Below are 12546 nucleotides of genomic sequence, written 5' to 3'. Positions count from 1 at the left end.
TTTAATCTTATGTTATATACATAAAATTAAACTGATCCATATTGCCCCGTTTGTGATCCGTTTTACCCGTTTATCAGGGAATACGGATCAATTGCAGTGTCCGACAAAATATTTTTTTCTGAATTGTATTTTCAACTTCTGGTTCTTTCAATGATATGCACATGTAGTAGAAACTATAATTAATTTTTTGGTAGAGTTTTGTGTTGCTAGCATAATTCCTTGACCAATAAAAACTGTTGTAAAGAAAAATTGATCCTTAATGCCCTGGTCTACCATATATCGTAGGAAGAGAAGGGAAAACTTAAAATAAATGAAAGGGCACAGAATTAATCATATAACGTATTCACTCAATGCAGGAGTAGAAGTTAGTCGAGACTGAAAGGTTTACACGAATCAAAAATGTTCCAATAGGAAATTAGGAAATTGCTTGTAAAGATTTACGACTCAAATGAATCAAATATCGTTTGACAGACTCAAACCTAACCTGGTGTCTCTTTTACAGCAATATACCTGTATATAATTTACGTCTAACTCGTACATACGTGTGTAACGGGTTCGTAACTGTGTTCTGAGGCTACATTGAAGTATGTGAAATGTTTAGTTTGTGTATTTGAAGTACATTTCATGTTCGTTAGGCATTTATCTTCAATATGGGTCGGAAACTTAATTAAAGAATTTCACACATCACCAAAATAGACCAGTTTAAAATTAGAACAAATTTATAGCCACCACAGTGAAATACTAAAACAACACCGAGTACAAGTAACATTGCTACACGCGTTTCACCATAGTCCAATATTCTACTGATCTTTAAATGCGACATGGTACCACATTTCACTCATTACGCCACATAACATGGATATCGACTAAATAAATTTGATATATATATATATATATATATATATATATATATATATATTAACAAAACAAACATATTTATTATTTAACACGAATTATAAATTAAGGTATAGCTTTAATTGGAATTAACAATATTTTCCTGTCATACAGAGAGTATGATATTGAAAATTTACTTGAAGATAACAACTCTCAGTGGGAGAGAAAAGACATTCATCTGGAAGAAATAGTAATGTAGTTTAGATATTTATTGACTTCACGCCTTCTAATATATTTTTTTGTAAGGCTATGCAAAGTTGCGATTGAAACTTCATCACTGGGCGACTCTAAGCATGCCACCATAAGTTAAATTTCACATGTTAGAAGTACACAGTACAAATTTCTGTTTACCAATAAATTTCGTATGTCCTATTATTATAGTCATATAGTCTAAGACAAGATATGTAATTGATCGATCGGAAAACACGAAATAGCAGAATAACCATATAATGGCCACCTCTGAACTGAATCACCTCTTGGTAGTCCTACGCGCAGCTATAACTTTAAATTTATTCGACTTATTTAGCGTCGCTTTTCTGCCACTTTTGGCTAATCACAATCATTATGATGGGAGATGATATGATGAAACTGATGATGGGAAATTCACAAAGAACACATATGCCCAGGTTGTGATTCGAACCCGGGGCCCCTGCCGTCGTAGCGCGCTCTCTACCACGGAGTTCGGCAAATTATGCATCTATCTTTTCTAATCTGTTAGTAGATGTCTGTGATGTTGTATAGTACAGTTGATATCTACTGCTCTACAATGGAATTCATGAATAATAGTGAGGGCTTGTAGAGAAAAAAAAATACGAAAAATTTGATATTCCGTGTCTGTTGGCGCTAGTTTAAAATACCCAGAATTCATTTACATTGTATTTCTTACCGTACAATACGGATGAACGATTACTGCTATTTACATTTAGCGTACAACCGACTAATCTCTAAGACATCAACACACTAAGGTTGAATGAAGTGTCCGTCAGCAACTTTTTGTGACTCATGGATGATACGCATATGTGGAAAAATAATTGCACAAAAATGATAATGTTGTAGTATTGTTATTCTTCTGCGCACCCGCGTTCGCCATTAGCCAAAAGTGGAAGAAAAGCGAGACTAAGGCACTAATGGTGATTGTTCAACACTTTCTTATGTACATCTGTGCAGACTCCATATGCAATGTCATCAATGGTAGGTATTTTATAACACTACGATATCCGTATTACAGTCGCAAAATACGTTATTTAATATACAAATTCACGTAGTTTAAATGTTGGAGAAAACATTGAAAAACACACATTTTTGACTGCAATGCTGATTTGGTGTTTGCAATGACCTACCACTGATGACGTTGCACATGAGTAAAGAAAGTATCCGCAGGCCTTGAATATGAGAAGGTGTTGGTCTGTTGAATTTCTCACATAAACCCACCTTATGTACTCTTATATTTATTCCATCTTGATACAATACAATTTAATTTCGAGATTTTGTTTGTTCTTCATTGGACTGGATTTGAGACACCGTGATTTCACACTCAACATTCTGATTATCGCCAACTGCAACCATCTCGCTCACATCTTTATCATGGCGTCGCTTTCTTCTTGCTCTCACAAGATCTCTCACATCCGGGTAGATCGTTTTCGCCGAGAAAAATAACGCCGCGACATTTTTCACTAGTAAAACAGAGGACTTTATGTCGTGCATCAGCCACAGGAACACTCGAAGGAACAGAAAAGCACAGTCAACCAAGAACAAGTGCAGCAAGTGATAAACCAAGACCAAAGGCACTGAAAATCTCTTCAGTGCAAAATCCGACAAACTTAATTTATACAACGCGAGCGCCGGCAAGTAGAATGTGATTGCAAAAAACACTATAATGATAGTTCTGAGAGGTGTATCCGGTGCGGGGTCATAGTTGAGTTTATTTTCTACGACTATTCCGAGTATACTAATGCAGTCTAATATCTCTAAGCAGGTTTTGATCGTAAGAGTGCTGATAAATGCATGTTGTTCTGATTTCCTGTCGGCGCAATTGTGTCCTTCCACCAGCAACAAGAAAACCAGCATAGAGATGGCAACAGTGATTATTAATGCGTGAGAGCTAAACCTCTGTAGGAACAATGCATTGTCTATTCGCAAGGCAACAATGGAGAGTATCTTCCCAAGCACTATTGTAGCGTAGAATGCCCAGGATATGAAAGCATACGGCATACTGCCAGCTTTTTCTCGTAATGCTTGAAATCGAGTTTTAGTTTCTTGATCAATCTCTACCTTAACAGAATACATATGATAATATGCTTTAACGAACGTCACAATGAAAACAACAGCGCAAATAATATCCGCCACGATCCAAGCGTAATGTCCATCATGGGGTCTATCTGGCGAGCTCGAAATGAGGAAATAGTTCAATATGGCCGCCTGGACGAGCATCACGACAACCAGCGCCACGGTGTCCATAACATGAACTATTTTCTTGTTCAGGCATCCACATGTTGTATTCTCTGGCATCTTTGAACATTTTACTACAGCAGCTGCTGACGTATGTTCCTGAGAAGATAGAAAAAAAAACAATAAGCATGTCTTATTGGCATTGTATTATATCCTAATTATTTCTTTCATGTAAAATGTAATGAGTCAAACATACTTTTATTTTGATAATGTAACCAATCTTAAAAAATACTTTTTCGTTTAAGGGTAACAAATAAACTTCTGTTATTATTTTTCCAACGTTCTATATCTTTAAGGTCATGTCCCAAAAGATTAAGTTCACACTTTAAGTATAATTCAGTTAATAACAGTTGGGCTGAAAAGTTCGTAGGCTGACTCATAGATGGCGTTACTAGAATTAAATTCATGTGATTTTTACTTAGTACTAACCTTCAAAAGATACGTGTATAAATTTCACAGCTGCGGGATAATTAGTTCGTGAGATATAGCATTGTGAGTGAAGCAGCTTTTGTTATTGTGAAAAAATGGATAAAAAAGAATTTCGTGTGTTAATAAAGCATTCCTTTTTGGCGAAAAAAATACTGTTGAAGCCAAGGCTTGGCTTGATAAACATTATTCGGACTCTGCACCAGGAAAATCAACCGTTGAGAAGTGGTTTGCTAAATTTAAACGAGGCGAAATGAGCATCGAAGACGATGCACGCAGTGGACGCCCCAAAGAGGCTGTTACCGACGAAAACATCAAAAAAGTCCACAAAATAATTTTAAATGATCGTAAAGTGAAGTTGATCGAGATAGCTGAGACTTTAAAAATATCAAAGGAACGTGTTGGACATATTGTGCATGAATATTTGAACATGCGAAAGCTGTGTGCAAAATGGGTGCCGCGCGTGCTCACAATCGACAATGCACCGTGTCACAAATCAATGAAAACGATGGCAAAATTATATGAATTAGACTACGAATTGCTTCCCCATCCACCATATTCTCCAGATCTGGCCCCCAGTGACTTTTTCCTGTTTGCAGACCTTAAAAGAATGCTCGCTGGAAAGAAATGTAGCACTGATGAAGAGGTAATCGCCGAAACTGAGGCCTATTTTGAGGCTAAAGAGAAATCGTACTATAAAAATGGCATCGAAAAATTGTATGACCGCTATAATCGTTGTATCGCCCTCGAAGGCAACTATATTGAATAATAAAATCGAATTTTGTCAAAAAAATATTTTTTACTATGTTAGCCTACGAACTTTTCAGCCCAACTGTTATATCATGTAACGAAACCAAAACTTAATTTTAAAGTTACATTTTTGTACACTTCAAGAATAATGAACAAAATTATAGCTTACTAAACAAATAGAAATAGCATTTCATCATATGTATTCATATGTTAATATAAAATTATATATAATACAAGTAGCGAAGGATTATGATTTAAAGTAATCACTGTGAAAGATTAAAAATTAAGTTTGACAGTGGAACCTTGATAACTCGAATTTGAGGGAGAAAAGAATCGAGGTATCAAGGATTTCGACTTAACGAGGTTCGAGATATTGAGGGTCGAAATTGCCGAATTCGAGATATAGAGGTCTAAAGTTTATGTATCAACACTTCTACAACGCACAAACAATGATGGTTTCATACACGACAGGGTGGTGGAGTTCAAGTCCCGACACGATTGATGATCACCTGACATTGTACGTACGCACCCTATACTTCGACTTATTGAGGTCCGTGCGACTAAAACTTCGAGTTATAGAGGTGATTAGAATTTAACTTCGACTCATAGAGGTTTTTCATAGTCTACCTTCGAGTTATTGGGCTCGAACGACATCCCATAAACTGTACAAAAATTCGTCTTATCAAGGAATACGAGATGTTGAGGTTTGAGTTATTAAGGTTCCACTGTATTAAAATCGGTTTTGTAATAAAAAGTGATAAATCATTGAAGCACCGGAAATTGAAAAAAAAAATCTGAATTTCCGCACCGGGATGAGCTCAGTAAGACCATGCCAACTTTAACTTCTATGTTTTCGAGAAATTTGATGTGCTAAAGAATCAAATCGAACACAACACTCCGCCCCACCCCCCTCCAACATCACACACACACACACAATATTTGTCTAGACAACTACTGAACAGTTACAAAGAACAGTTTTAGTTATGTATAGGGATACGGAGATGATTCTCTTTCTCAATCAAGACGAGAAGGGGACCAGGCTTCGACACTAAAGACTAGATAGAAACGCCTCGGTGTCCGACCGTGTAGAGTGCTGGTTCATTGATTTGATTGATTGATTTACTTTATTTTACTTCGCTTTTTGTGCCACTTTTGGCTAATTTGCGAAGATGTGAACGAGTGATGATATTGATGGATGGACACTTACAAACATCCATGCCCAGGCCGGGATTCGTACCCGGGACCCTGGCCTCGCGATTTTGCTACCGACGGTCCCACGTTCGAATTCTGGCGTGGACATGGGTGCTTGTTTATGAGTGTTCCTTCATTAATTGTATCTCACTCTTATTTATCCTCGTCGTTACAATTAGCTAAAGGTGTTAAAAAAAGCTACGTAAAATATACGTAGGCTAATACAAATTGTAAATGTTAACTAAACAAAGTTGATTTTACCTTGCATCTTGTTCAGACATTCTAAGCGTATATCTACCTGATTATATTGGGATCATACGGCTTTGAAGGACACGAAGGACGGATTTCGATGGTCCGGATCTCCCCCTCACCCCCACCCGAAAGACTTATGAGGTACGAAAATTAAATAATGAAAAAATGCTCGTTTACCATTTGTTGTATAATTTCCTCTGAAGTTATTCGAAGACAAGGATTTACATATATTGAAATCATTCGGCTTTGAAGGACAGGAAGAACGTATTTAGGGGGTCCAGACCCACCCACCCCGCATACACACACATCCGAAAGACTTATCAAGTACAAAAAATAAATAATGAAAATATACTCCTTTTGCATTTATTGTATAATTCCCCTGAACTTACTGGAATACAAGGATTATATTGGGATCATACGGCTTTAAAGGACAGAAAGTACGTAATTAGGGGGGCTCGAGGGGTCCGGACTTCCCGAAAGACTTACCAAGTATTAAAATTAAGTAATAAAAATATTAGCATTTGATTAAATTTAAAAAAAAATATTAGGCAAGGATTATATTGGGATCATACGGCTTTGAATGACATTACAAGGAAGATTTATGTACACTACTACTCAAAATAATATGCATAAAATTTTAATCAGAAACTTACTTTTCTCGAAGTACATGTAACATCATTTTTGTTATTCGATAAATATTCAATTATTCATCTATTTGACATTAATTTCATTGACAAGGTACTTGTTTTATGTAAATTATTCCGATACAGGCAAGCTGCGTAATAAATATGTGCTGTTATATATATATTATATCTACTCTTATATAGTATTTTTTACCTAATCGTTTAATAATAATATAATATTAATTTATGTATTGTAATTAATATTAATTTGATTTAATATAATTATTTTAATTTAAATATTTTATTATTATTATTCCTGAGACACTTGGTTCGGACCCCCCCCCCCTCGGCAACATATTTCTAGATACGTGCCTGGCCCAGAAGTATCCATGATTGTAAAAAAATAAAAGCAACAAACGTGCATTGCAACAAACTAAAGAGCAGATGATTATCCATTGAAATATACTGAGAATATGGCTTCATTAACACACAAGCAGACGAGATTTAAACCACATACACACGCGAACGCGCGCAACACACTTCAAGACCACCTTCAATTTGGCCCAGTTTGGAATACTTCTTGGTGGGTGAGAATCACAGATGCTCGTTTCGGTGCAAAAACAGGCTAAGAACACTTACTTTTATGCAGCAACATAATTGGCGCCAATTACCTCAAAGAACTACAAATCCAAAACCAGAAGACTGTAGAAAACTCCATTGCAGTCAAGCTTACAACCAACCTTACAACCAGTTGCTTATTAAAACAGCCAGGAAGAACCTTCTTATCAATACTTCCTGTGCTACATCGAAGCCACGCCGTGTCACAGCGACCTCCAACTGCACACAGAAATGTAACAGGAAAAAAAAAATTGCATGAGACATACGCAACAGTCAATAATAATTAAACCACTGACTTAATTACAGCACTTTCTTCACTCATTGTTTTATTATTAGTCACGCATTTGCGCTTAATCATTTTTTTAAACACCCACTACGCTACTTTTGCCGTTATACACTTTCCTTCCCGCTATTACGCCAAGTTAAAAACAAGTTGGATCTGTGCAAGGTGAACAAATACAGGCGCTACGTATACGTTCCTTGTGTTAGAAAATTTTCGTAGCGAACGAGGTATTTTTCGTTCGCTACGGCTAATCTTAGTGTGACGTAGTATTGAGGATCATACACATTTCCACAAAACGAACGTTTTGAAGAGCTTGATTTGTCCAATTAAATCTTTGCAAGGATAATTTAACCAATGTATAATATTCTTATTCACCACATTATCTACAAACATTGAGAATATTATTCGCCCTCTTTTTTCGTGGCACGCTATATCGGATAGAGTACATTTTTATGAAAGAAGTTTCGACAAATCTATTTTTTTATTGAACATTGAGAACTCTTTGTGATCTCATTTGAAAGGTAAGGAATTGGAAAAATCAATTGAATCGAGATCGTGCATTAGAGCTTCTCTGTTCAGTTATCAGTATTTTGAAATTAGAAGTTTTGAAAATGTGAATGTACTTACACATCCTCCCCTCTTCAATCAGTGGTGGACAATTTGACTGGCAGTATTCACGCGTCCACTGTGCTTCATCTGACTCTATATCACACTAGTTTTCTATGAAAATTACAATGACATCCGTGCTGAGATAAACACTTTCCTGAAACTTTCAATAAAGTAATTATTTGAAGAGTACAGGGGAGAAACTTGTTAAGTCCAATTTTATAGATTTACTGTTCATTATGGCATTAAATAGTTCTGCCCGCGTACTTTAGTGTGTTGTAACTGTACAGAGGAAAACTCAGTAAGTCCTGAGAAATGTGAAAGTTCAAAAGTGGTATACAACGGGAAAGTATTTAGTCTTGAATTCTACAATTTGTTCCCTTGTAAAAACAGAAAAATGTGACTTGATCAGTTTTTCCCCTGACTTCATTTCTAAACGTACCAGTGCCGGATCTACAAATCTTGGGCCCCCAAAATCCCCCCCTGCCTACCTGCCTTCACACACACAGTGTGTGTGTGTGTGTGTGTGTGTGTATGTATGTATGTATGTATGTATGTATGTATGTATGTATGTAAGAAATGCATTTAGGCTGGGTACAATTGGTCATGTTTGAAACAGGTTAGACTATTTTGCAATGGGACTGGCTCATTGAAGAGCGTGAAGACTACAGTACTCCCATGCTCTTTCCTCTATTCTCGCACATATTCATTCATAATATACCATGCGTTTTCCATAATTCACTGTCGGATTGAAAAAGAAAATACTGAAACAGTAAACGCACAAGCACAAGAAAGACACTCAAACTCAGTGACTATCCCACGTTATTGATTTGTTGTTTTAAGACCACTTTATGTACATAAAGGCTAATCGGGACTGAACTTACAGTTTAAAATATGATCCGAAGCACTGAGCGATGTGCCTCCACCGGGTATCGAAACCGCGACCCCTTAATTACAAGGCGACGACGTTACCACTACCCCATCACAGAGGCCTCCATATTATTGATTTTGCCCATTTCAGAGCAGAATCCTGCGTAATTTCCGACCTGTTGTGTGCGAAGTTTCTGTGTTAAAAGTTATACATTGGGCCCCTTATACTGTAGTTGGGGTCCAAACGAGAACTGGAGGGGCCCTGACACCCTTCCCCTCCCTCCCACCAAGGGCGCCCGTGGTGATGTGATATATATAGGACAATGTTTTCTCACACCTGGAAAATGATACATTTGTTACAATCATGCAGTCATAACTTTTTCCTGAGTAAAGAAAGGTTGAAGAAACCTTCACCGCTGCATTTCTCGTAAAATTCTAGCCTGATTTCATTTTTCTGACTACCACGCGGGAAACCCGGATTTGGTGATCTAAGGTCGGAATTTTTCCGGGTTTGTCCCCGCATAAATCGGCTCAATGGCCCAACCAGCCTCAAAAAGGCGGCCGGAAAGTAGTGCTGATCAAATCACCTCCAAGATGTCCGATATCGCAAATATGTGGAGCCCTACCCCCACATACCCTAAATGTGCCTTCATGGCAGGGTGCTCTATGCACAGGGAACTTTCACCTTTGCCTGTATATCGGTATTGTATTCGTTTCTGTACACCTGATTAACTACGTTTATTTTTTACATACGGATATACCAATCCTCTACTATGTCGATGACTGAGGCCCCCCTAAAAGTTTATTTGTCTCCGCCCCCCCCCCGCACTGGGGGGTTTTGTGGGTTGAAGATCCGGCACTCCAGCTTTTTACAAATACACATCTAATAATAAAGGCATTAGCAGAAAACGGGAACAAAAGATACATGCAATAAAGGAAGAAGAACATATTGTAAAACATAACTGCGGCTATCCTTTGTTAAATACAAAGGAACAAGCAGAGAAGAGAAGAGAAGAATAGAAGGAAAATGCGAAATTAGTATGGAAACAACGAGGTGGAATGCAGTAAATTTTGAGAAAGGTAAATAAACAGCTTGTGCAAATCAACCTCAGGGTTGAAGAAGAAATAGAAACAATAATTTGTTTCTGTATAATTCTGAAGCGTTTTCCCGTAAGTAAGATGTCGCAAAGATACACTTCCACATTCTCTCTTTCTCTCTACATTGTCTGCAATCAGTGACGTGCACTGAGGAGTAGCTAGTCTAGCAGAGATAGATCAATCAATCTCAAATCTCTAATTATTTTCAAATCACAATATTTATTGTTTTGTTGAAGCCACAGTTCATATGCAACACTTTTTTTTCACGCGCTTCTCGTCCCTCGGTGCGTTCAGCGGCCTAGCTCGCTCTTTCTCCGCCTCACAGTTCCAGGTAGAAACGGGTTTTCGAAGGGAAAGGGAAGATTTCTGCCTCTACCTCCCTTGCCCCCTCGCCGCCGCTCCAATGGTTGAAAGCCCGTGCTTTCAGGTCCTCCAGTCTATCTCCTATAGGACAGATAGGGGATCGGATTCCCTTCGCTTCCTTTGTAAATCCTCTAAAGAACTAAGGGGAAATTTTTCTGCAATACTTATGTTCTCTGTATTTACATTACTTTTTACACGTTGTTACAATATGTATGTATAATATGGGATGTACTTTTATCATTTATGTAATTGGAACGTCTTATGTGCAGACAAAATTTTATGCTTTTTTTAAAAAAATATGGAATATATAATGATTGATTAAATAACAAATATTTGCTCACGCTCTCTCTTGCTCTCGTTTTAGTAATGTTTATTTAAATATACTAATCTCTTGGCCTCCAATAAAAAAATGGATAAGCTAAACAATCATAAATACGGATGTACTTATTTGGGAAAGAGAACGCGCGTTCTAATTCTTCTTGTTGGTTTGGTTTATTTTACTTCGCTTTTCTGCCACATTTGGTTATCTCGAAAATGAGGATGAGTGATGATATGATGAAACTGATGAAAGGACCTCACAATGAACAATTCAGGCCGGGATTCGTGACGAGCGTGCATTCTTGTTCTTATGTGTTGTACTCTGCCTGCAGTGAATAATGAGAAAATTAGAAATGAAAAATGTATCCCAGAACTCAAAAAGCCAAATTAATATCATTGAAGAAAGTAGAAAAATGGTTTGTTTAAAGTTGTGTTTTGTAGCCCATTGCTTTTTCTAGCTGTATAGATTTAATCGGAATAAGTAGCTAAGAGCTTGGAAAGTCGTGAGGGATAATCATAAACAGAGAATTCTAGGCTCCTGATTTCACAGTGCCCTGCAGATGCACTGGGAGGAAATTATTTGTATTTTCTTCTCTCTCGCATCGCTTTACCTAATTTCTGCCATGACGATGAACGTTGATTAAATTAAACGGGTGAAGAGTGGTTGCAAAGAAACACTCATGCAAAGGCCAGGGCTCGAGCCCGGATCCTTCATTAACGAGATCGTGAGATTGGGAAATTATGGAAATCAAGCAATGCAAATTTTTGGAAAAAAAGTTAATCATATATAAAGATGGTATTTCAAAAATTGAATTGAAAATTACTACTCAGGAGAAATACAGTTTTTTTTTACTGATACACACGTATCCGAATGGTTAGCGCCTTCCTCACATGTTTGTTGTCGGCCGACCTACCTGGGGGAGTGGAAGTGGTCCCGGATCTGTACCCGATGGAGGCATATAGTGGTTCGGATCCCACATTAAACTATAGGTCTAGTCCCGATTAGCCTTTCTGTGTATGAAGTGGACATAATCAACCAAATGTATGTTGTTGGCAGTCTCGTCTCGTCTTGCCTCAGACGATACCTGTGGTCAATTTGCCTATTACTACTTTCACATATCACACTACTCATAGGCCATCATGCACTTGTATTCAGAAGTTAATTATTATATAGGTAATTACTTACAGACAGTACTTACAACTCTCGTACAGATAAAACATCAGGTGAATAAGAAACAACTTTTCAAACCGAAAAAGCAGTTATGGACAGGTTTCAGGAATTCGTTATCCTTTACCATGCTAATAGCACCAGACACAAGGTTCCTAAAGAATTGCAGATGTAACAAATATTGTTGACTTACGCGACGATTTCATAACGATAACTTCCACATTGTAAGTCGATTTCAATGCACTCAGATTGCTGGAAAGAATGAATGCTTACATCATTATGTCTCTGGATGTTCACATCCTTAAAAAAAAAAACATGCACTATACGCCAATGAAGCTTATCTGAAGTTGCAAACACAAATGCTTTACCAGCGCGTAGCGAATTCACAATAAGCTTTGCTTGAGAAACTTTTAACTTAGAAACTTTTTTTTTTGTACAAGGGCAATGATTCACTTTAGTTCCTTCGACATTCATACACTTTAATATGGTCGTGCTGGATACACGTTCTAACATAGAATCATGCGAATGAATGCTTTGGAAGGTCTTAGGGAGAATTCACACTGAAGCGACAAACGACAAGTGATAGAAAATTAGATGTTTTTACATGAGTACGTAGAATGTTCTGTAGTAGCAAGTAA

General features: G+C 37.3%; 1 protein-coding gene across 5 annotated transcripts; it reads right to left on the bottom strand.

Moving 5' to 3' along the window:
* Nucleotides 1–1812: 1812 nt before the first annotated feature.
* LOC145989251 (uncharacterized) lies at nt 1813–12177 on the bottom strand. Of its 5 annotated transcripts, none has more exons than XM_083124572.1 (3): nt 11940–12177; nt 7256–7421; nt 1813–3441 (listed from the first exon to the last, which is right to left on the bottom strand). In XM_083124572.1, exons 1-3 carry the CDS (start codon nt 11959–11961, stop codon nt 3417–3419), a joined length of 213 nt encoding a protein of 70 aa, XP_082980698.1. In that variant the 5' UTR covers nt 11962–12177; the 3' UTR covers nt 1813–3416. The 5 variants fall into 5 exon arrangements, with proteins under 5 accessions (XP_082980698.1, XP_082980696.1, XP_082980695.1 ...); XM_083124570.1 differs by having other exon boundaries at nt 11927–12175; XM_083124569.1 differs by having other exon boundaries at nt 11940–12175.
* Between the last annotated feature and the right edge of the window lie 369 nt (nt 12178–12546).

This window comes from Lepisma saccharinum, chromosome 6 (genome assembly GCF_977018435.1).
Source record: "Lepisma saccharinum chromosome 6, izLepSacc3.1, whole genome shotgun sequence".
In the NCBI taxonomy this organism is placed as follows: domain Eukaryota; kingdom Metazoa; phylum Arthropoda; class Insecta; order Zygentoma; family Lepismatidae; genus Lepisma; species Lepisma saccharinum.
The sequence above is the reverse complement of the archived record's forward strand: the minus strand, read 5'-3'. Positions and strand labels throughout refer to the sequence as shown.